The sequence below is a fragment of the Galeopterus variegatus genome, unplaced genomic scaffold (assembly GCF_000696425.1).
Source record: "Galeopterus variegatus unplaced genomic scaffold, G_variegatus-3.0.2 Scaffold535, whole genome shotgun sequence".
Taxonomy (NCBI): domain Eukaryota; kingdom Metazoa; phylum Chordata; class Mammalia; order Dermoptera; family Cynocephalidae; genus Galeopterus; species Galeopterus variegatus.
Genome location: NW_007726646.1, coordinates 209,308 through 226,518, shown reverse-complemented (window position 1 = coordinate 226,518; position 17,211 = coordinate 209,308). Strand labels below are relative to the sequence as shown.

Here is a 17,211-nt window from a genome sequence, read left to right as displayed (position 1 = left end):
GGGCGCCGGGCGCAGCATGGGCGGCCCGCGGGCCTGGGCGCTGCTCTGCCTCGGGCTCCTGCTCCCGGGAGGCGGCGCCGCGTGGAGCGTCGGGGGAGCCGCGTTCTCCGGACGCAGGTAAGGGCTCCCCGACCCTGTGCCCTGCTAGCCCGGGTTGGGGGCCGGGAATCAGGGTACACACGCACACCCACCTCCGTGCAAGTCCGGGTTGGGAAGACGACCCCGTCCCCTACCTCAGTGGACGCGGGGACCTGGGCCACCTCGCTATCTGGCTGGAGCTCCCGGGAGTGTGGGGTCACCTACCCCATGTGTCTGGAGCGGCAGCCTTCCCTGCTTCCTCCCATTCAGCCCCAAAGCCTGAGAGGAGAGGGAAGGCGAGCAGCAAGGGCGAAGCCCCCCAAAACTTCCATCGCCCTGGCCCAAGGGCCCCTCCCTTTGCACATAGGAAAGGCCCAGGACACCCCCAGCCGACCCTTCAGGGATTCCCCCTCCCCCTTTCCCTGCTCCTGGCTTTTTTTAGTACCCTTGCTATTTATTTCCCTCAGAGGAAGGGCTGGGGTGGAGTCACAGCCCAGTGGGTCAGTGTGGTGGCTCCCCAGGGACCTGGCATTTTGGACAGAGACAGGAGGAAGCATTCTGTCTTGCTGCTGGGGTCCTAGTAGCTGGGAACAGTCTCTCTGCTGGTCTCTATGGAGTATCTCCCAATGCCTGGCACTGTGGGGTCCTTTATATACAGTGTCATCAGTACTCCTTCAAGGACTGAATGAGTTAGGAAAAATTGTCCCCATTCAACAGATGAACAAACTGAGGTCCAGAGAATTGACATAACCTTCTAGGCTCCTGGGCTATTAATTGAAGAGCTGGGGTTCAAAACTGTTTTTCTGGCCTTGATAATAGCGTTTGAATCTGCCCTAGCCCCTGTCCTGGCTACAGTTCCCACCCTTGCTGGGGTTGCCTCTCAAAGGCCAGCTGCCGTTGTTCAAGGCAGACAATGTGGACTAGCCAGGCCTCTTCAGTCCTTTTCAACTCATTCAAAGGCCCGCCCAACCCCCACCCCTTACCACCTCAATTCTTTAATTCTTTTCAGAAATTCCCCTTTCCCAGTGGTCAGGGGCCAGCATGTCCCTGCTAGGCTAGCAAGAGCAGGTGACATGGGCAGGGTTGGAGGATGGAGGTGGCCAAGGCCTCAGAGGCCAGAAAAGCAGTCGTCTGAGACAAGGACAGACGTGTGGCAGATGTCACAGCCACCACCTACTGCATGCTGACCACGCTGGCGTGGGTTGGACACTTTACTTGTATTCATCACTTCTAGAATCTTCCTAACTGCCATTGGAGGCATGCTTTTCATAATCCCCATTTCATAGAGGTGGAAGCTGAGGCTCAGAGAGAGCTATGACCTGCCCAGAACGTGAGTGCAAGCCCCCAGGATCCCAGATGCTAAAGAGACCAGTGTCAGGCTCAGGATGATGCTGGAGAGGGCTTTAGGCCTGAACTTCCCTCCAGCCTGTCCAGGTTAGGGACTCTCAGCCTGGACTCCTCAACCCCTAGGGTTTCCTGGGTAGGAGCAGGACGATGTCTGTGAGCAGATGTCTGGTGGCCACTGGGGACTGTCTCCCCTTCTGTTCACAGAAGGCTGTCACAGTAGCCTGAGTGTCACAAAAGCCCTCTGGGCTTTTGCTCCCATTTTACAGATTAGGAGACTGAGGCCTAGAGAGGAAAAGTGGCAACTTAATCTAGACCAGTCATTGTCTAAGTCCAGTGTCTTTTTCTCTCCAGCAGACATTCTGGAGGACAGAGAGAGGCTGTGAGAGGGGGTGCTAGGAAAGATTTGTAGGTCATGGTTAGGAGTTAGAGGCCCTGGCCTCCAACAAAACAGGATTTTACTCCTGGCTTTGTCACCCACTCCATGTGTGACCTCAGGCAGGTCACTTCATGGCCATAGGTCTCAGTTTCCTCTTTGTTTCCCTTTTTCCTTCCCTCATTCCCTGCTTGAGGGTCTGTTTTGAGAGGCGACAGTCGCAAGGTCTCATGTGCAGTGGTTCCTATTGCCAGCGTTAAATGGGGGTAGGGACCTGGAGCCAGAGGAGCCTGTGATCCTTGGCTTCCAGGACCTCTCCTTGTGGCCCTGTCCCAGCGTTGTTGGAGACAGCATGGGGATGTTGTGCCCCATCAGCCCTCCCTCCACCCCAGCCCTGCACCCCAGGCACCCCTTGGCAGCCGAGGGACCAGAGGCAGAAAAGAGGCTTTGTGCCTGGGGAGGGGGAGGCCCGGGAAGGCATCCAAGGGACCGCCCCCAGCCCCAGGAATTCGGTAAGACGTTGAGACCCCCAGAACCAGGGTGCCCAAGGGGCTATGAAGAGCCGCCTTGGTTTGCGCTCGCCCTTGCCAATCCCCCAGTTCCAGCTGGGGCTGCTTTCTGCCCCTGCAAGGTCGCTCCCAGCCTGAACCCCCAGTCCCTTTAATGACTCATCTCAGCACTGCGGCTCTAGAGTTCAAGCTGTCACCAGCGTCCTGGCCCAGGCCTCTAGCCGCTGCAGCACCGTCTTCCTTTGGGCAAATCCTGGGATCAGAGAGAGTGCAGAGCTCTAGAATGGATGTCATCTTCCCCAGCCCCTCTCCAGGGGGCTTCAATCCCAGCTCTATGCCACATGGGTAACCTGCAGGTGCCTTCTTTTAGAACCCGCTTGTAAAATGCAGATTCTGACAATCAATCCCTATCCTGAAGTCAAAGGGAGGACCTGTGAAGAGGACCTTCCCTTCCCCAAGCCCCAGGGAAGCCCCTGGACCACAGCTGCCAGGTGTGGGGCCCATGTCTGGGCTATGGCCCCACCATCCAGGAACAGGAATTAACAATAGCTATTAGCTCTGTGCTAAGCACTTTGCGTGAACCCTCCCCTGCCAAGGAGATTCTGCTGTCCCCAGACAAAGTGAGGACCAGAGAGGCTTGTCCAAGGTCACCGATTTAGGAAGCAGCAGAGCCAGAACTGGAGCTTCGCCACCCCCCCACCCCGTGTGGCTGCTGTCACCCCACCCCCACCGCCCTGCCCCTTTCATTCCTCTCCTTTTCATAACGGCCCTTGGCCCCAGGCCCGCTTGGCTGCCTCCCGCAATTAGCCCGTATCACTGTTCCGGATCGCAGCCCTGGGCCCTGTGCAGACAAAGTCCCCTGGGCCCCTCGTGGCATGGGGTGGAGGGCCGGAGGGGGGGCCTACTGGGGGTGGCTGGTGCCAGGCTGAGCTGGTCTGGCCTGTTTCTCCCCTCCTGGTGGCCTCTGGGGTCCAGGAGGAGCTGAATGGGCAGAAGTGGCAGGCCCAGGAAGGGAGTGCTGCCTCCTCCCAGCCCCAGCCCCCACCCCGCCCACCGCCCAGCCTCACCTGGCTCTTGGGCAGCTTGTCACGGACCACACCCCAGGGAAGGATGCCCTATGGGGCAGCAGGGTAGAGGCAGGGCATCCAGGTACTTTGCCCATCTCTGGGAACCTCAGGTCCTGAGACCTCTGCCCAGGGCCATTGTCTGTTCTTGGTCATTTAGTCATTCATCAAACACTGTTGAGCGTCCTCGGGCTGAGCCCTATGTTGGCTTGCTTTCTGTCCATGCCCTTACCCCAGAACCTGTGGGAGAGAGTAAAGCTCAGGTCTACTGTGAGTGGCTGAGGGGGGACCCTAAAGATGGCCAGTCCTGCCTGGCCTTGGGTCTGAGACCCAAAGGATGTATAGGAATTTTCCGGAGCAGGGAGGGAGGGGGCTTTCCAGGCAGAGGGATCCTCCTAGGCAAAGATGAGAGGTGAGAGAGGGAGCAGCATGAGTGTGGGAGAGGTGAAGGATGAAGGATGGGGCGGGCAGGGTTGCAAAGCAGTAGGGAGCCATGGTGGGCTGCGGATTTCCCAGCAGGCGGTGGCAGCGTTAGGTCTGTGCTTTAGAGAAGGCCTCTTGCTGCCCCTGGAAAGTGGACAGAGGGGCGGGAGGGTAGCAGGCCCAGGCTGGGACCCTGTGGAGGAGCTTGGGCTTATACTGGGAACAGCAGGGCTGGGTCCTCAAGGTGGGGGATGGAAAATTTTGTTTTCTCTAGCTTCCCTCTGGTGAAAAGAAGGGCGGCTCAGGCAATTGTGGACAGTCACAGGCTTACCTCTCCCAGCCCAGTCCAGGGGCTGGGTAGGCAGGTGCGCATGCACGTATGTGAGGGCGCAGGGCCCTGTGTGTGCTTGTGTGGACATAAGCGAGAGGAAGGTCGTTAGTGGTTATGTGCTCCCCTGGGCCTGCCTCCACCTGTTTGTGTATATGTGAGAGGTGTGTGTGTGTGTGCGTGTGCATGCATGTACATGGGTGAAGACACATGCCCTTTGTGTGCCTGTGCGGATACTTGCAGAGATCACAACCTCAGCCTGTCTGTGTCCACGTGAGAGGGCCAGTAGGTGCATGTATGTGCTGGTATGTGTGTGTGCGTGCGCATGTGTGAGGGCACACAGCCCTATGTCTGTACATGTCGACTTGTACATGTACAAGGAGGACAGTTATTTCTGTGACTGAGTGTCCTGCTGGATTTGCCTCGGCCTGTCTGTGTGCATGAGTGTGTGTGTGTCTGTGTGCTTGTGTAGCTCTGTGCATGTGCACATGGGCACATGTGTGTCCATGCACTGTATGCGCATATGCGTATATGTGTCCATGTGCTTGCGTATGTGGGCGTGCCCATGTGCACGTGCTCACTGCTGTGCCTGTGCATACAAGTTTGCCCCTGTACGCCGGGGCGTGTGTTTGTGTGTGTGTGTTGTGTGTGCATGTTTGTGTGTATCTGCATGCTGGCATGGAGTATTCATTCCGTGCCCAGATTACTCCCTCCATACTCCTTTTCTTCATTCCTGAGCTCCTGGGCCAGGCTGGGGAATGTCACATAGGCTGCAGGGAGATTCTGAGCTCCCCCCACCCCCGAATGTGTACACCAAGTTTTATACATTTTTCTGGGGAGGAGCCCCCATTCACATCAATTTCTCAAAAGGGCTTATGTCCCCATCCTCCAAACAAAACCCCAGCAGATTCAAAACCACAGCTCTAGGGACCTGAGGCTTTATAAGACAGGGAGCCTTTTTGAAATGTGTCTTTTAAACATTTAAAATCGTCACCTACTCATTAGGAGAAACATTTCCAGCCTGTGGTTAAGAGGACAAGCTATGAGATGAGCTGTGACTGTGCCATGCCACCCATCATGGGTGTCTGGGGCACATCCTGAACCCCAGAGCCTCAGTCTTCCCATCTGTAAAGTGGTGCTCATGATAGGGTTTGAGATTTAAACAAGCTAATACGTGGAAGGCCCAGGGCACAGCTCCTGGGGTGCAGCAAGCGTGGTAAACAGAGGCTGCTTTAGTGTGGGAGATGGAGCAACTGGAAAGCTCTCTGCCCGCAGGGATGGCAATTTGATGAGAGAGTATAATTTTCCCTAACTTTATGCACACACACTTACATATGTGCCTACATGTATAAATAGTTGTTTGACTTTCCCTTCTTTCCTTCCTCCCTTCCTTTCTAGAATTGTCCTGTGCTTGCCTTTTCCCTCTTAACCAGGTGTGATAGCTGCTTCTCAGCACGTGGAGACTTTGGGTTCTGTCTCAGTGCCTAATTTTCTATGTCTGGTGGTCCAATAGCCATTTAGGCTATTCCCAATTTTGTGCCATTCCCGACAGTGTCACAGCAAGTGCCTGTCACATCTGCCGTAGGATGGCTGGCCAAGGGCTCTGTCAAGCTCCTGCTGCTGCTTCATGGTCCAAACTGAATTGTCCCTTCTCCCACCTCCAGGCCTTTGCCTAGGCTGTTTCCTCCTCCTGGACTGATTGTCGTATGACACAGGAAGATGAAGGGACTTCTCTAGGGTCCCACAGACAAATTTGACCAAGTTCTGGTCCCGGCCAAGGACTTTCTCCTTCCCGGTGGGCCAGGGTGGAGGTGGGGTGGCAGCTGGGGGGACTGGATTGCAGTGGACCCAATCACCTCTGTGATAGCCGGGACATTCCAGGTGCTCAGCGGCCCTCAGCCCTGCATGGGGTTATGTGTCCTGTGTGTTTTGCAGGGGCTGCGGAAGGAGGGATGGTTTCAGGTGACCCTTCTCAGCCTGAGTCCCCCACCCCAGCAGAGTTTCCTTCATGGTCTCGAGCTCAGGGTCAGCAGGTTCCCAGGCTGGGGCCTTCACAGAGCCATAGACCATGGCTCGAGTAGACGGGAAGGAGACAGGAGCTGTGGCCTTTGGGATGGAGTCAGAGGCCAGGCCGGGCCAGCCACATTCCTGGGTTCAACTCCGGCTCCTCCACACACCAGCTCTGTGATGTGAGCAGTTGTCTTTACTTCCCTGAGCCTCAATTTCCCCTCTGTAAAATTGGAGGGGGCCTTCCTGGGGAGGATGTGTAAATACCCTTAGTATACAGTGAGTGATTAATATGTGCAGCGCAACATGATTATTAGTTGGCTTTTGGAGAAGTCAGTCCTGCATGCTTTCGACATTGATTACACATCCTGGCTATCACACAGAGCGGACATGAGGGTAATTTAGACAGGGCCTCTCCTCTCACATGCTGGTGGAGAGGGACAGGCATGAGTCACCAACTTAATCCAGTGTGACAGGTGTACAAAGTGCTGTGGGATCCAGGGCAGGAAACCATCTGATCTGCTCAGGTGGGGATGGCGGAGAGAAGAGGTGACAGCACAGCGGGGCTTTGAAGGCAGGAGGCACCAAGTGGAGGAGAGGAGAAAGGATGCTCCAGGCAGCGGCCCTACAGGAGCAAAGGCCCGGAGGTGAGGGCTCTGCAGCAGGTGTGGGCACTGGAGATCTGGGGGCTGTGGCATAGGGGTGAGCAAGGGAGGGCCATGGCCAGGTTTCCATTTTGTGACACTCCCTCTGGACAGGGACTGAGGAGCAGACAGAGAGGCTGCTGCTGTGTCCACATGGGAGGCAGTGAGCCATGGTGGCCTGGATGGGCCAAAGTTGGAGAGAAGAGATGTTGAGAAGGGAGAACACCAGTGAAAATGCCCTGCCCCATTGTGCCCCTACAGCTCATTCTCTAAGATCTCCTGAGAGCCCCTAGCACGGCCACCCCCCTCCAGGCCATGGAATTCACCCCTCAGCCACAGGCAGCACAGAGACTCCTACTGGGGTCCAAAGAACTCAGAGCTCAGGGATCTCTCCCTGGAGACTCAGGGCTCCTGGAGAGAACACGGACCCCCTCGCCTGTCCTCCCAGAGTCCTGGGCAGGGGGCTGCGCATGGCACCTGAGCTTTCTCTCTTGGGGTCTGTTTCAGGAACTGGTGCTCATATGTGGTGACTCGCACTATCTCATGCCATGTGCAAAATGGCACCTATCTTCAGCGAGTGCTGCAGAACTGCCCCTGGCCCATGAGCTGCCCGGGGAGCAGGTGAGTGAGGTGGTGGGCAGCAGGAGCTGATGGCATTGCAGGTGGAGGCACGATGTGGGCAGAGGCCTGGTGGTGGGATTGCAGACGGACGCCAGAGGCGGGCGGAGCAAAGGCAGCATTGACCCTGTGCCCATTCTCAGCCCCTCCCCATGTGCTCTTGGGCCCCCTGGAGGGCTTCCTGGGGGAGGGACCCTCCTTTCACCCGCATGCCTTCACTCAGCGAGTATCCACTGCTTATCCACTGCCGAGGACAGCCTGGCTCAGCCTGTAGGGGCTTCCTGTCCAGTTGTTATTCAATCCCAGCATTTGGGGGGTGTGGTGGAGGGGTTGAATCCCAGAATGCAGGAGAGAGATGCTGCGTTTGTCCCCATGGGCGTCCAGGGCAGTGAGAGGGGCGCTGGAGGACCCTGTCTAAGCTGGATACTCTTTCAGCTACAGAACCGTGGTGAGACCCACGTACAAGGTGATGTACAAGACAGTGACTGCCCGCGAGTGGAGGTGCTGCCCTGGGCACGCGGGGGTGAGCTGCGAGGAAGGTAGGACTGCCTGGCTAGCTCCCGGAGCCTCCCGCGGGTACACGTGGGCGGTAACCTGTGGCTAAGTCTGTAGACGCTGCACACCCACAGCACCGTGCTCACTGGACCCACTGCACGGAGCGTGGGCGAGGACAGCTCAGACACAGTTGGTGCCTACTGTCTCCCCACCCCACCTTGTGGCGACTGCTTGCCACCTGGGAGACCCTCAGGACCCCTGGAAGAATTTCATACATGTAGCTCATGTTTTATGTCACATCGTCCTAAGTCTTCCCTCCAAACTTGGGGAAAACCCACAGATGTTTCCATGGGATCCATAGATGTTTCCATGGGATGTGTTAATAGACACGGCGTGGAAGCTAAGAGTCTCTGTAGTCAGTTGGGTGGGTCAGAGAGGTAAAAATGGCTATACCCACCCTGCAGGTGAGAAATAGGCTCAGGAAGGTGATGGGCGCACAGCTCCTAAGTGACAGAGTCAGGATTCAAACGCTGTCTGCCTGCCACTCGCCACCCCCTGCCTCAAGTCCTTAGGGATGGGAGGACTAAGGTGGGCACCCTGTGTGTGGGGCATGTCCCTTCGCACCCCATCTACCTTCTCTGTGTGCAGCTCAGGGTGACTCGGGGCCCAGCATCCTGCAAGGCACCCAGCGTGGCAGTCCGGGCCTCCGCAGAGCCTGGCCACACTCTGACCCGGGGAGCCCTCTCTCGAGGATACCTGCCTCTGCTGAGGGGTCTGGGCCCCTCCCACCCTCGCTTCCTGGTGAACCCAATGAGTGGCAGATTTTCGGGCACTAAGAGCTGTGTTCCCAAGAATGGCCCTAAAGAGGACGGACTGGCCTAGAAGCAGCCTGAGAGCCAGGCCCACAGGCTCCTCAGTGGGAAGAGGCATTCAGGGTCCTTCACATTCAGGAAGGTGAACATTAGTTGCAGGATGTATCCTGATGCCAGAAGCACGAACATGTAGAAATGCGGCCACATGAATCAAGGGAACGTGGCCCCCACTCATAGGTGCTTCCTGAGAAATTTACACACTTCACCTCTCTGGGACCCCACAACAGCCCAGTTCACAGATGGGGTGACTGAGGCCGAGAGAGGTGGAGTTGAGTGCCCAGAGTCACACAGGGATGGGCGTGGGTGGCAGAATCCACCATGATGTGAGGAAGAGAGGGGGCCTGGCGGGTTCTGACATGGGGTGGGAGAGCACAGTGGAGCTGGTGGGGATTGGGGTGGCCAGAGGGAAAAGGGGAGCTGGCCCATGCTGAACACCCCTGCAGAGAGGCAGCCACGTGGCCGGTGTGGGAGGCTGGGTGCAGGCAGACATCTGAAGGCAAGTCAGGAACAGCGCCCTCTCCTCGCTGGTGGGAGGAAGAGGGGAAGGTGGAAGGGCCTGAAGAGCAGAAGAGCCAGCCAGGAGGGGCGGCTGCCAAGGAGGCACAGAGGAGCTGATGGTGGGAGGTGGCACATCCCAGGGTGTGGGGCCGCCTAGGCCCAGAAGACCTGAGCCCAGGCAGGGCCTTCCCAGACAAAGGCCATTCTGTTCCTGGCTCACCTCCCAAGGGCACCCTTCCCTGTCTCTGGGGCCTTCCTGGAGCAGGTTAGGACAGAGGACAAGTGGGGGCAGCTCACATGCCCTTGAATCTGGCTACTGGAACCAGCCTAAGGGCTGGAGACTGTGCCGATGGTGAGGCAGGGGCACAAGACAGGTGTGGGGGCCAGGCCAACCCTGCGGTCTGCCACCTCCTGGTGTGGGGCCTTCAGATCCCAGCCTGGGGACAGGAGTATCCAAGGCTTCATAGGTCAGGCCAGCTCTGCCACACTCCAACTGTGTGGCCTTGGGCCAGCCCGTGGCTCACTCGGGAGAGTGCGGTGCTGATAACACCAAGGCCCTGGGTTCGGATCCCATATAGGGATGGCCGGTTCGCTCACTGGCTGAGTGTGGCGCTGACAACACCAAGTCAAGGGTTAAGATCCCCTTACCAGTCATCTTTTTATAAAAAAAAAAAAAAAAAAAAAGACAACTGTGTGGTCTTGGACTGGGGCCTCCCTGAGCATTATGCAAGTAACTGTGCAAGGGCACCAGGCTGGGGGTTCCACAATCCAGGTGGCATTTTTCTTGTGCCTACTCAGAGGGAGGGGTGCCTTTGCTAAAGGGCGCCAAGCTGCTGTGTGCACTTGCAGCAACCTAGGGCTCCCCCACACTAAGCCTCAGCGTCCTCACCTGTGAAATGGGCAGGATGATAGAATCTGCCTCCCAGAGATGTGGCCAGGATGAGATGAGGTAGTAAAGACCCCACAGGTGGTATGGCAGCCCATGATGGGTACTACGTGATGTCTATGGGATGGGAAGGGCCTCTCCCCAGCCAAGGGGTGTGGGACCGCCTGGGGAAAGGGAGGTGGGCAAGGGGATGCCCAAATCCGAATTTCCGGAAAACTGCTCTACTAGGTCCCTGGGAATGGGGGACATGGAGGTGTGGGGACATTGCTGGCCCATCCCAGGCCCTGCTCTTCCTTCCACAAGTGGTTTCAGGCCGGCTGCTTTCACTGCTGGTGACTGCCCATGATGCCTGTCCAGTGCTGTGACCTGATCTTGGGGCCATAGAGCTGCATCACCAGGGGTGTCAGGGCCCAGAGTAGCCTCGAGTGAGCTGAAGAAAGAGAGGGAATACCCATCATTTCAGAATCCAGCCTTGGATCAGTTGCACTCTGCTGTGTGACTTGGGGCAAGTCACTTCATCTCTCTGAGCCTTGGCTTTATCTGGAAGTCACCTGGGATTGAGAAGTGGGCACTTATGCCTGGCACATAGTTGATACTGGATAAATGTCTTCCTCTCCCCTTCTGTCCCCTGTGCTGTGTAATCTGTGGTGACCCTGCAGACACAGCTCTGCCTCTCACCTCTGAGATCCCACTTCTCAGCTAGTTGCTCAACAGACAGGCCTGGAGTCTCCAGACTTGATGTTTATGAGACCGGAGGGCTCCAGTGAAGGACTTCACCACTCTTAGCCCTGGTTTTCTCATCTGCAGAATGGGACATTCACTCTGTGACAATGAATGAGGAAGATCTCATTTGATTTTCATGACGAACTCTAAGGAAAGGGCTAGAATAGGCCCCATTTTACAGATGGGGAAACTGAGGCTCAGAGAGGTGAAGGGGCTGGCCTGGGGTCACTCAGCATGTGAGAACCAGGATTGGGACATGCCTGACCAAGTTTCCAGCCTCCTGGCCTTGGGAGGTGGGGCTGGATGGCAGGTAGAGAGCTGCCTGAGGCTCTCACCTGGCCCCAGCTCACTCATCAGAAACAATGGGGCTAGTAAGGAACAATGGGCGAGGAGGAGCCAAGGCCAGAATGCAGCACGTGGGCCGGGAGGGGGCGGGGAGAGGGCAGGCGCAATGCCAGAGCCATGTCAGGAGGGACGGGCAGAACCCAACAATCACCTTCTCTGGGCTAGGGCCTCACTCCCTGAGTTCCCTAAGCTGGTGACCGCCCCCATGTCACCCTGCCTCTGGAGGCTCCCTGCAAACAGATCTCTCAGCCATCAGCCCCATTGTCCAGGTGATGAAAGTGAGGCTCAGAGAGGGTGTGGGTCTCACACAAAGTCACACAGCAAGTAAGCATTGTGGCCAGGTTTCTCCCCAGGGCTGTGACCCTCCCCTGCACCAGACCCTCTTGCAGTAATAATGACAAGGGGAAGGAAAGCTGCCACCGTCCTCTGTGCTGGGCACTGCATTGTATACCCACCTGCATTGTGCCATCATGTCATGGTTTGGAAGGTCCAGATGCAGAAATTGAGGCTTAGAGAGGGGAATGCCTTGCTCAGGGTAACAGCCTTAAGAGCCATGGAGCTGGATGCAGACCCTGTTGGTCTGATTCTGGAGCCAGGGTTCTTTCCCCCACAGCAGCACTGGCTGAGGACTTCCTGGGGAACGTGTTCACACGGTGGGAGTGCCACCTGTGAGGCTGGTGGCAGCCAGGCTCAGCCCCAGTGCTTCCAGGTAGACAGATGGAGAGGCCAGGCTCCCTGTCCCTCCTCTCCCCTTCTGCCCCCCGGAGCCGGCTGCCTCTGCTTCCCCATCATCGGTCCCCTTGTCCTCAGCATACACGTCCCTTCCCCATCCGTGGACCCTCACAGCCCTTGTCTTCCATGGTGGGGAACTTTGCCCAAGGCCACACAATAAAAAAGCCTAAGAACAGACCTGAGGTTCCAGCAGGGCCCTTCCCAGGGTCCTCAGCCTCCCCTACCTACCAGGGCTGGGCACTTCCCACTCACATCTCTTGCGCTCTAACCTGGTGCCAGGTACAGTGGCAAGCCTGTGCTTCACTTTGCAGCCTCCGAGTCCCAAGGGCTAAACCCTGCATGAATCCGCCCGCATCTACCACCTGTCCACTCCCATCCTGTCTGGGAGGCCTAGCAGCCCCCACCTCCCTGCCAGCCCATCCTGCACACCCAGACGGGGGGCTGCCCTCTCCACTCTCCCAGCACCTGCTTGTGGGATCAAGGCCCAGCATCGCACCCCAGCCTCGCCCTCCCACCATTTTACCCCCTGGCTACACCAGCCTTCTTATCCATCCACGTCCACAGCCTTGGAAGTGGCTGTCCCCTCTGCCTATGACCTTCTTGGTGATCCCCCAGCTGAGTCAGCCCCCATCCTGCCATCATTACTCCAGTACCTCCAGTGCCTGGCATGGACCTGGTGTAAAGTGGGTGCACAGGAATTGAATGGTAACTTTGCTTATCCTGAAGAGGGACCCAGGATGGACACAGACCAAACTTTCCCAGAGACCTCCTGGTAAGGCTGGAGGGTTCTAGGAGCTCCCAGCTGCAGCTCTGACCCTAACCCCTGGCTCTGGCCACCAGCAGCAAATATTTACATTTGCAGAGTAAACTCCCCCCAGAAGACCTGGGCTGGGGTGGGGGAGGCTGCGTCCCTGTGGAATGTGGTCACTGAACCCAGCAGAGCTGGGGGGTCAGTAGTGAATGAGGAAGCCCCTCCCTTGGCTCCTCTCCTGAGAGAGAAAGTCATGGAGGTGTAGCCCAGGGACACCCCCCAATCCCAATTTAGGGCAGGCTTGGAATCCTGGCCCCCCTTGTCCTGCTGCACAGATAGGGCAGGCAGCCGTTCCTCTCTGGGCCTCAGTGTTCTCATCTGTGCTGTGGGGTGTCACAAGGATCCCACGAGAAGGGGCACAGACCAGCACTGGGCAGAGAAGGGGAGCTGCTCATGGGGCACAGGGCTAGAAACTGCAGGTAGCACTGGCCTTACAGAGGTCAAGATAGGGAGTGACGAGGGCTTCAAGGGAGCCTTTGGTTCTGGTGGGTAACCTGGTGAGTACCGTGATACTGGAAGGCTTCCTGGAGGAGGTGACATGGGAGCTATAGCTGTAGTGATTGGGGGAGGCTGTGTGTGTGTGTGTGTGTGTGTGTGTGTGTGTGTGTGTGTGTGTGTGTTGGGAGTGGAGCTGGGGTTTACAGTCCTGGGACCAGTTCCTCCCCTCCTGGGAGGGCCAGGATGGGGCTGGGGAGGAGCCCTTCAGGAAGAACCACCAGGCCAAGGTGAGGGGTCCTCTCAGCCCACTGGGGCCTGCTTCAGGGACCCTGGCCAAACACCAGTGAGAGGGACGTGACATTTTTGTCCAACAGGAGACCTTTACCCACCCCATGGCTTCTTCCTTGCTGGAATTTTGTGAGCTATAGGGTTGTTTTACAACCTGGTCCATCCCTGAAAGTATTTCTGTTCATTTATCAGAATTTGGGAGAGTTTTGGATCATTTTTGTGAATCTTGAATCCAGAGCCAACAATTTCTGGTCTTTTTGATGGTTTTGTTATTTCTTTAAACTGTCTCTTTCTTTTTTTTTTAAATTTAAACTTACAATTACTTTGAGCCCCTTATGTCTGCGCTGCTGGTCAGGCTGTGTTTTTGTTAGTTTTTGTAGTTCTCTCCAGCTCCTGGTGAAATGTCCAAAAACAAATTGGATGAAAAGAATTTCCATCCACAGGTTCACAGATTAACAACTTGGGGACATGCTAGTGTGACATTAGAACATCTATGCTCATTTTCAAGACACTTGTGTCTGCCGTCCATGTTATTTAGCCTTTTATTTTGTTTCCTTCCTTAAATTTATTTTCAGCCCATGATGTGTGTGTTCTTCAACATGAGTTTCACTGAGGCCCTACTGGGTGCTGGATACTTTTCTAGGACAAGCACAAGACAGACGAGGTCCCTGCCCTGTGGGTAACTGGTACGGCCAATAACAGGTTAGAGGGTAGAAAGTGCTCTGGAAAAAAAAGGAAAACGGTAGCGGGGTAGTGCAGAGGGCGGGAAGAAGCCAAAGCTTCATCACAGAGAAAACCCGGACTTCCACAGAGTTGGAGAGGTGGGCGACGGCCACTTCTTTTGGTCAACTTCCTGAGAAAAGTAATAAAATGACATTTCACATCTTCACCTGTGAGCAAAGAGGATGAAGAAGGCTGGGCGAGGCCACTCTTCTCAGGCACAATCACTCCTGCTAGACACTGGGTCTCCCCGCGGGGTGGCCCCCTAAATAAAGGGATTAGGCCCTGGAGTCACGCTGACCTGGGTCCAGATCCAGGCTTGAGGCCTTTGGGGGGACTATCGTGGGCGAGCCACTTCACTTCTCTGCCTCGTTTTCCTCCAAGGGGAAAAGCAAGGATGAGTCTTATTCAGGGGTGGGCTCCTGGAGCAGGCTCCCCCTGCCCTCCCAGGTAGCCAGCCTCCCTCTGGTTTTCATTTAAAACTAGGCTGGACCTGCTTCTTACCAAGTGGGGCAGGGGGAGCGTGGATGATGACAGTCACAGCTGCTGTTTAGTAAGCTCCTGCTGTGTGCACGTGGGCCCTCTGCCCACATTGCTGTCCTCAGGCCTCACACCAGCCTGGGAGGTATGAGGTCTTAGTGTCCCATTTTACAGATGGGAAAATAGGTGGGTCCAGAAAGGACAAGCTACCCAGGTCAGTAAGTGGTGGGGCTTGGACCTGAGCTTGTCTGTTAGCTTTAAACTCCTAACTCGTGTAGCTGGCTGGGGTCATTGGGGAAGTCCCCAGCCTCATCCATAGCCCCTGGCCCATTGCCAGCCCTCTCACCAGCCCTATCAGGGTCAGCCTTGTTCCAGCTTGGCCCCTTTCATGCGTGTGGCCCAGGTCAATTGCCCCACCCCTCTGGGCCTGTCTCCCTGTACGCTGAGTGGAGGCTGCATCCCTGCTGGGGCTACAGTGGCGAGTAGGGGGTCTGACAAGGCAGGGGAGGCAGGGATGGCGTGGACCATCAGGGCTCTCACCCCCCCCAAACCTCAGTTGCAGGCTCCTCTGGCTTCGTGGAGCCTGGCTGGTCCGGCCACACCATGCGGCGGATGGCGCTTCGGCCCATGGCTTTCTCAGGTGGGTCCTGGCGCAGCTTCTGGCATTCCCTGGGCTGGAGGGGGGACAGTGTGGTAACTGTCCTAAAAGCCAGCTGGGTCCAGCAGTGGAGAGTCAAGGACAGCACTCCGCCTTTGAACTCTCTAGGCTGGAAAGAGCTTCGAAGGGCAGAGGAAGGGCCCCACAAGGGAGTCTGACCTAGGCCCAGGCACCCCAAGACCCATGACCCATGGACTCTCGCAGACACAGGTCCAAGTCCCCAGTTTTCTCTTTTTTATTTAAACTACACTTTTCTGAGCGTCTGCCATGTGGGAGGCCCTGTGCCAGGTGCTTTCCGTCATTAGCTTGTTTAAACCTCACAACTGTCCACACTCCCCCAAGACCTCATTCCCATTTTAAAGAGGAGGAAAATGCGAGTCAGAGAGAACTGCCCTGCCCTGCCTGAGGCCCCGCAGCCAGGAGGGGGTGGCGCTGGGACTGGACCTCAGGTGTGCTTGTGAGTTCCACCCTTGCTCTGAGCCCATTGTCCTCAGGTGTGAACAGGGTGACACTCCTCTCATGCACAAGGCTGTGCTGAGGCCTAAAGAGACCTGCTTGTAAAGCTGCCAGCAGCTGGAGGCTCTGTAATGGCTGGAGTTGTTAGGAATAACTTAGGTGTTTCCCCAAAGAAGCTGGAGGAGCTGGACGGTGGTTCTAGGGGAAGGTCAGATAGTGGCACCTCTGAGGCCAGCCCAATCCAGACTGTAGTATGGTGGTCCCCAAAGCTGGCAGGCAAGCCCTGGCCCCGCCCTGCCCAGGCGGGAAGCAATGAGATTTCCTGCTCTGGCTTCTGGGAAAGGGGACATTTTGGGTACAGAGGCTGCCAGGAGTCAGATCCGCAGTTCCTGCTGTGGGAGAAATGGGTCCGCTCTGGAAGCTCCAGAGTCAAAGGAAATCCACAGGGTGTGGTCCACCCTGCTGTGACTCTGTAGCCCCTTCCCCCACTGGACTTCTCATGGGGTCATCAGGTGTCTGTCCCCACCCCCCAGGGGCTGAAGGGCTCTGAGGGGGAACCTGGGACCTCTGGCCCAAGCCCTTTCTCTCCCCACAGGTTGTCTCAACTGCAGCAAAGTGTCAGAGTTGACAGAACGTCTGAAGGTGCTGGAGGCCAAGGTGGGTGAGCAGCTCCCCCCATGCCCCCTGGCCTCCCCTGCCCTTCCCTGCACCCCGTGCCCTGCACAGCTCTGAGCTGCACCTCTCACCGCCCTCCAGGGCTCCCCACTGACAGGCAGCTTCCCAGCAGGCACGCCCCAGCCTCCTCCAGGACCCATGTGGCTCTTCTGTTCTCCTGCAGCGCCCCTCCCTGGGAAGCCTGCTCTTCTCCAGGAGGCCCCTGCTGCCTCCCATGCAACCCCATCCCAGCCAGATGTGCTAGGTACCCCCAGAGCTTGTGGCTGGATCCCTTCTGGGCCTTGTCACCGTCTTCCTTTATTTCCTCCCCCCTGCTATAATACTATCTTCCAGTTTCAAAAGCAAAACGTCTATTGCACATCTCAAATTATTTCAAGATAAAAAGTTTTTAAAAAGGCTGGCCCATGGCTCACTCGGTAGAGTGCGGTGCTGATAACACCAAGGCCACGGGTTCGGATCCTATATAGGGATGGCCGATTTGCTCACTGGCTGAGCGTGGTGTTGACAACACCAGGCCAAGGGTTGAGATCCCCTTACCGGTCATCCTTTAAAAAAAAAAAAAAAAAAAGTTTTTAAAAATTAAAAAGTAAGACAGTAAAGAAAGATTCTAAATTTAGACATATGAAAACTCAGAAATGTGCAAAACCTGCCAGAAAACCATTGGCATCAGTCACCTGCGGCCCCAAAGAGAGCAGCTGTCAGCATTATTCATCTTTTTTTCCACATTTTCTAAACATGAGTAG

At 56.4% G+C, this 17,211-nt stretch overlaps 1 protein-coding gene across 2 annotated transcripts in view; it reads left to right on the top strand.

Moving 5' to 3' along the window:
• The first annotated feature begins 14 nt into the window (after positions 1–14).
• The window catches only part of EMID1 (EMI domain containing 1), a 44,190-nt gene continuing 26,993 nt past the window's right edge, over positions 15–17,211 (top strand). Inside the window, exons 1-5 of one of the 2 annotated variants that reach the window (XM_008569822.1) lie at positions 15–117; positions 7,281–7,394; positions 7,827–7,930; positions 15,236–15,319; positions 16,389–16,450. In XM_008569822.1, the coding sequence (XP_008568044.1) occupies positions 17–117; positions 7,281–7,394; positions 7,827–7,930; positions 15,236–15,319; positions 16,389–16,450 (465 nt within the window). In that variant the 5' untranslated portion in view covers positions 15–16. The remainder of the gene's footprint in view (positions 118–7,280; positions 7,395–7,826; positions 7,931–15,235; positions 15,320–16,388; positions 16,451–17,211) is intronic. The other variant, XM_008569823.1, reaches the window with a different exon arrangement.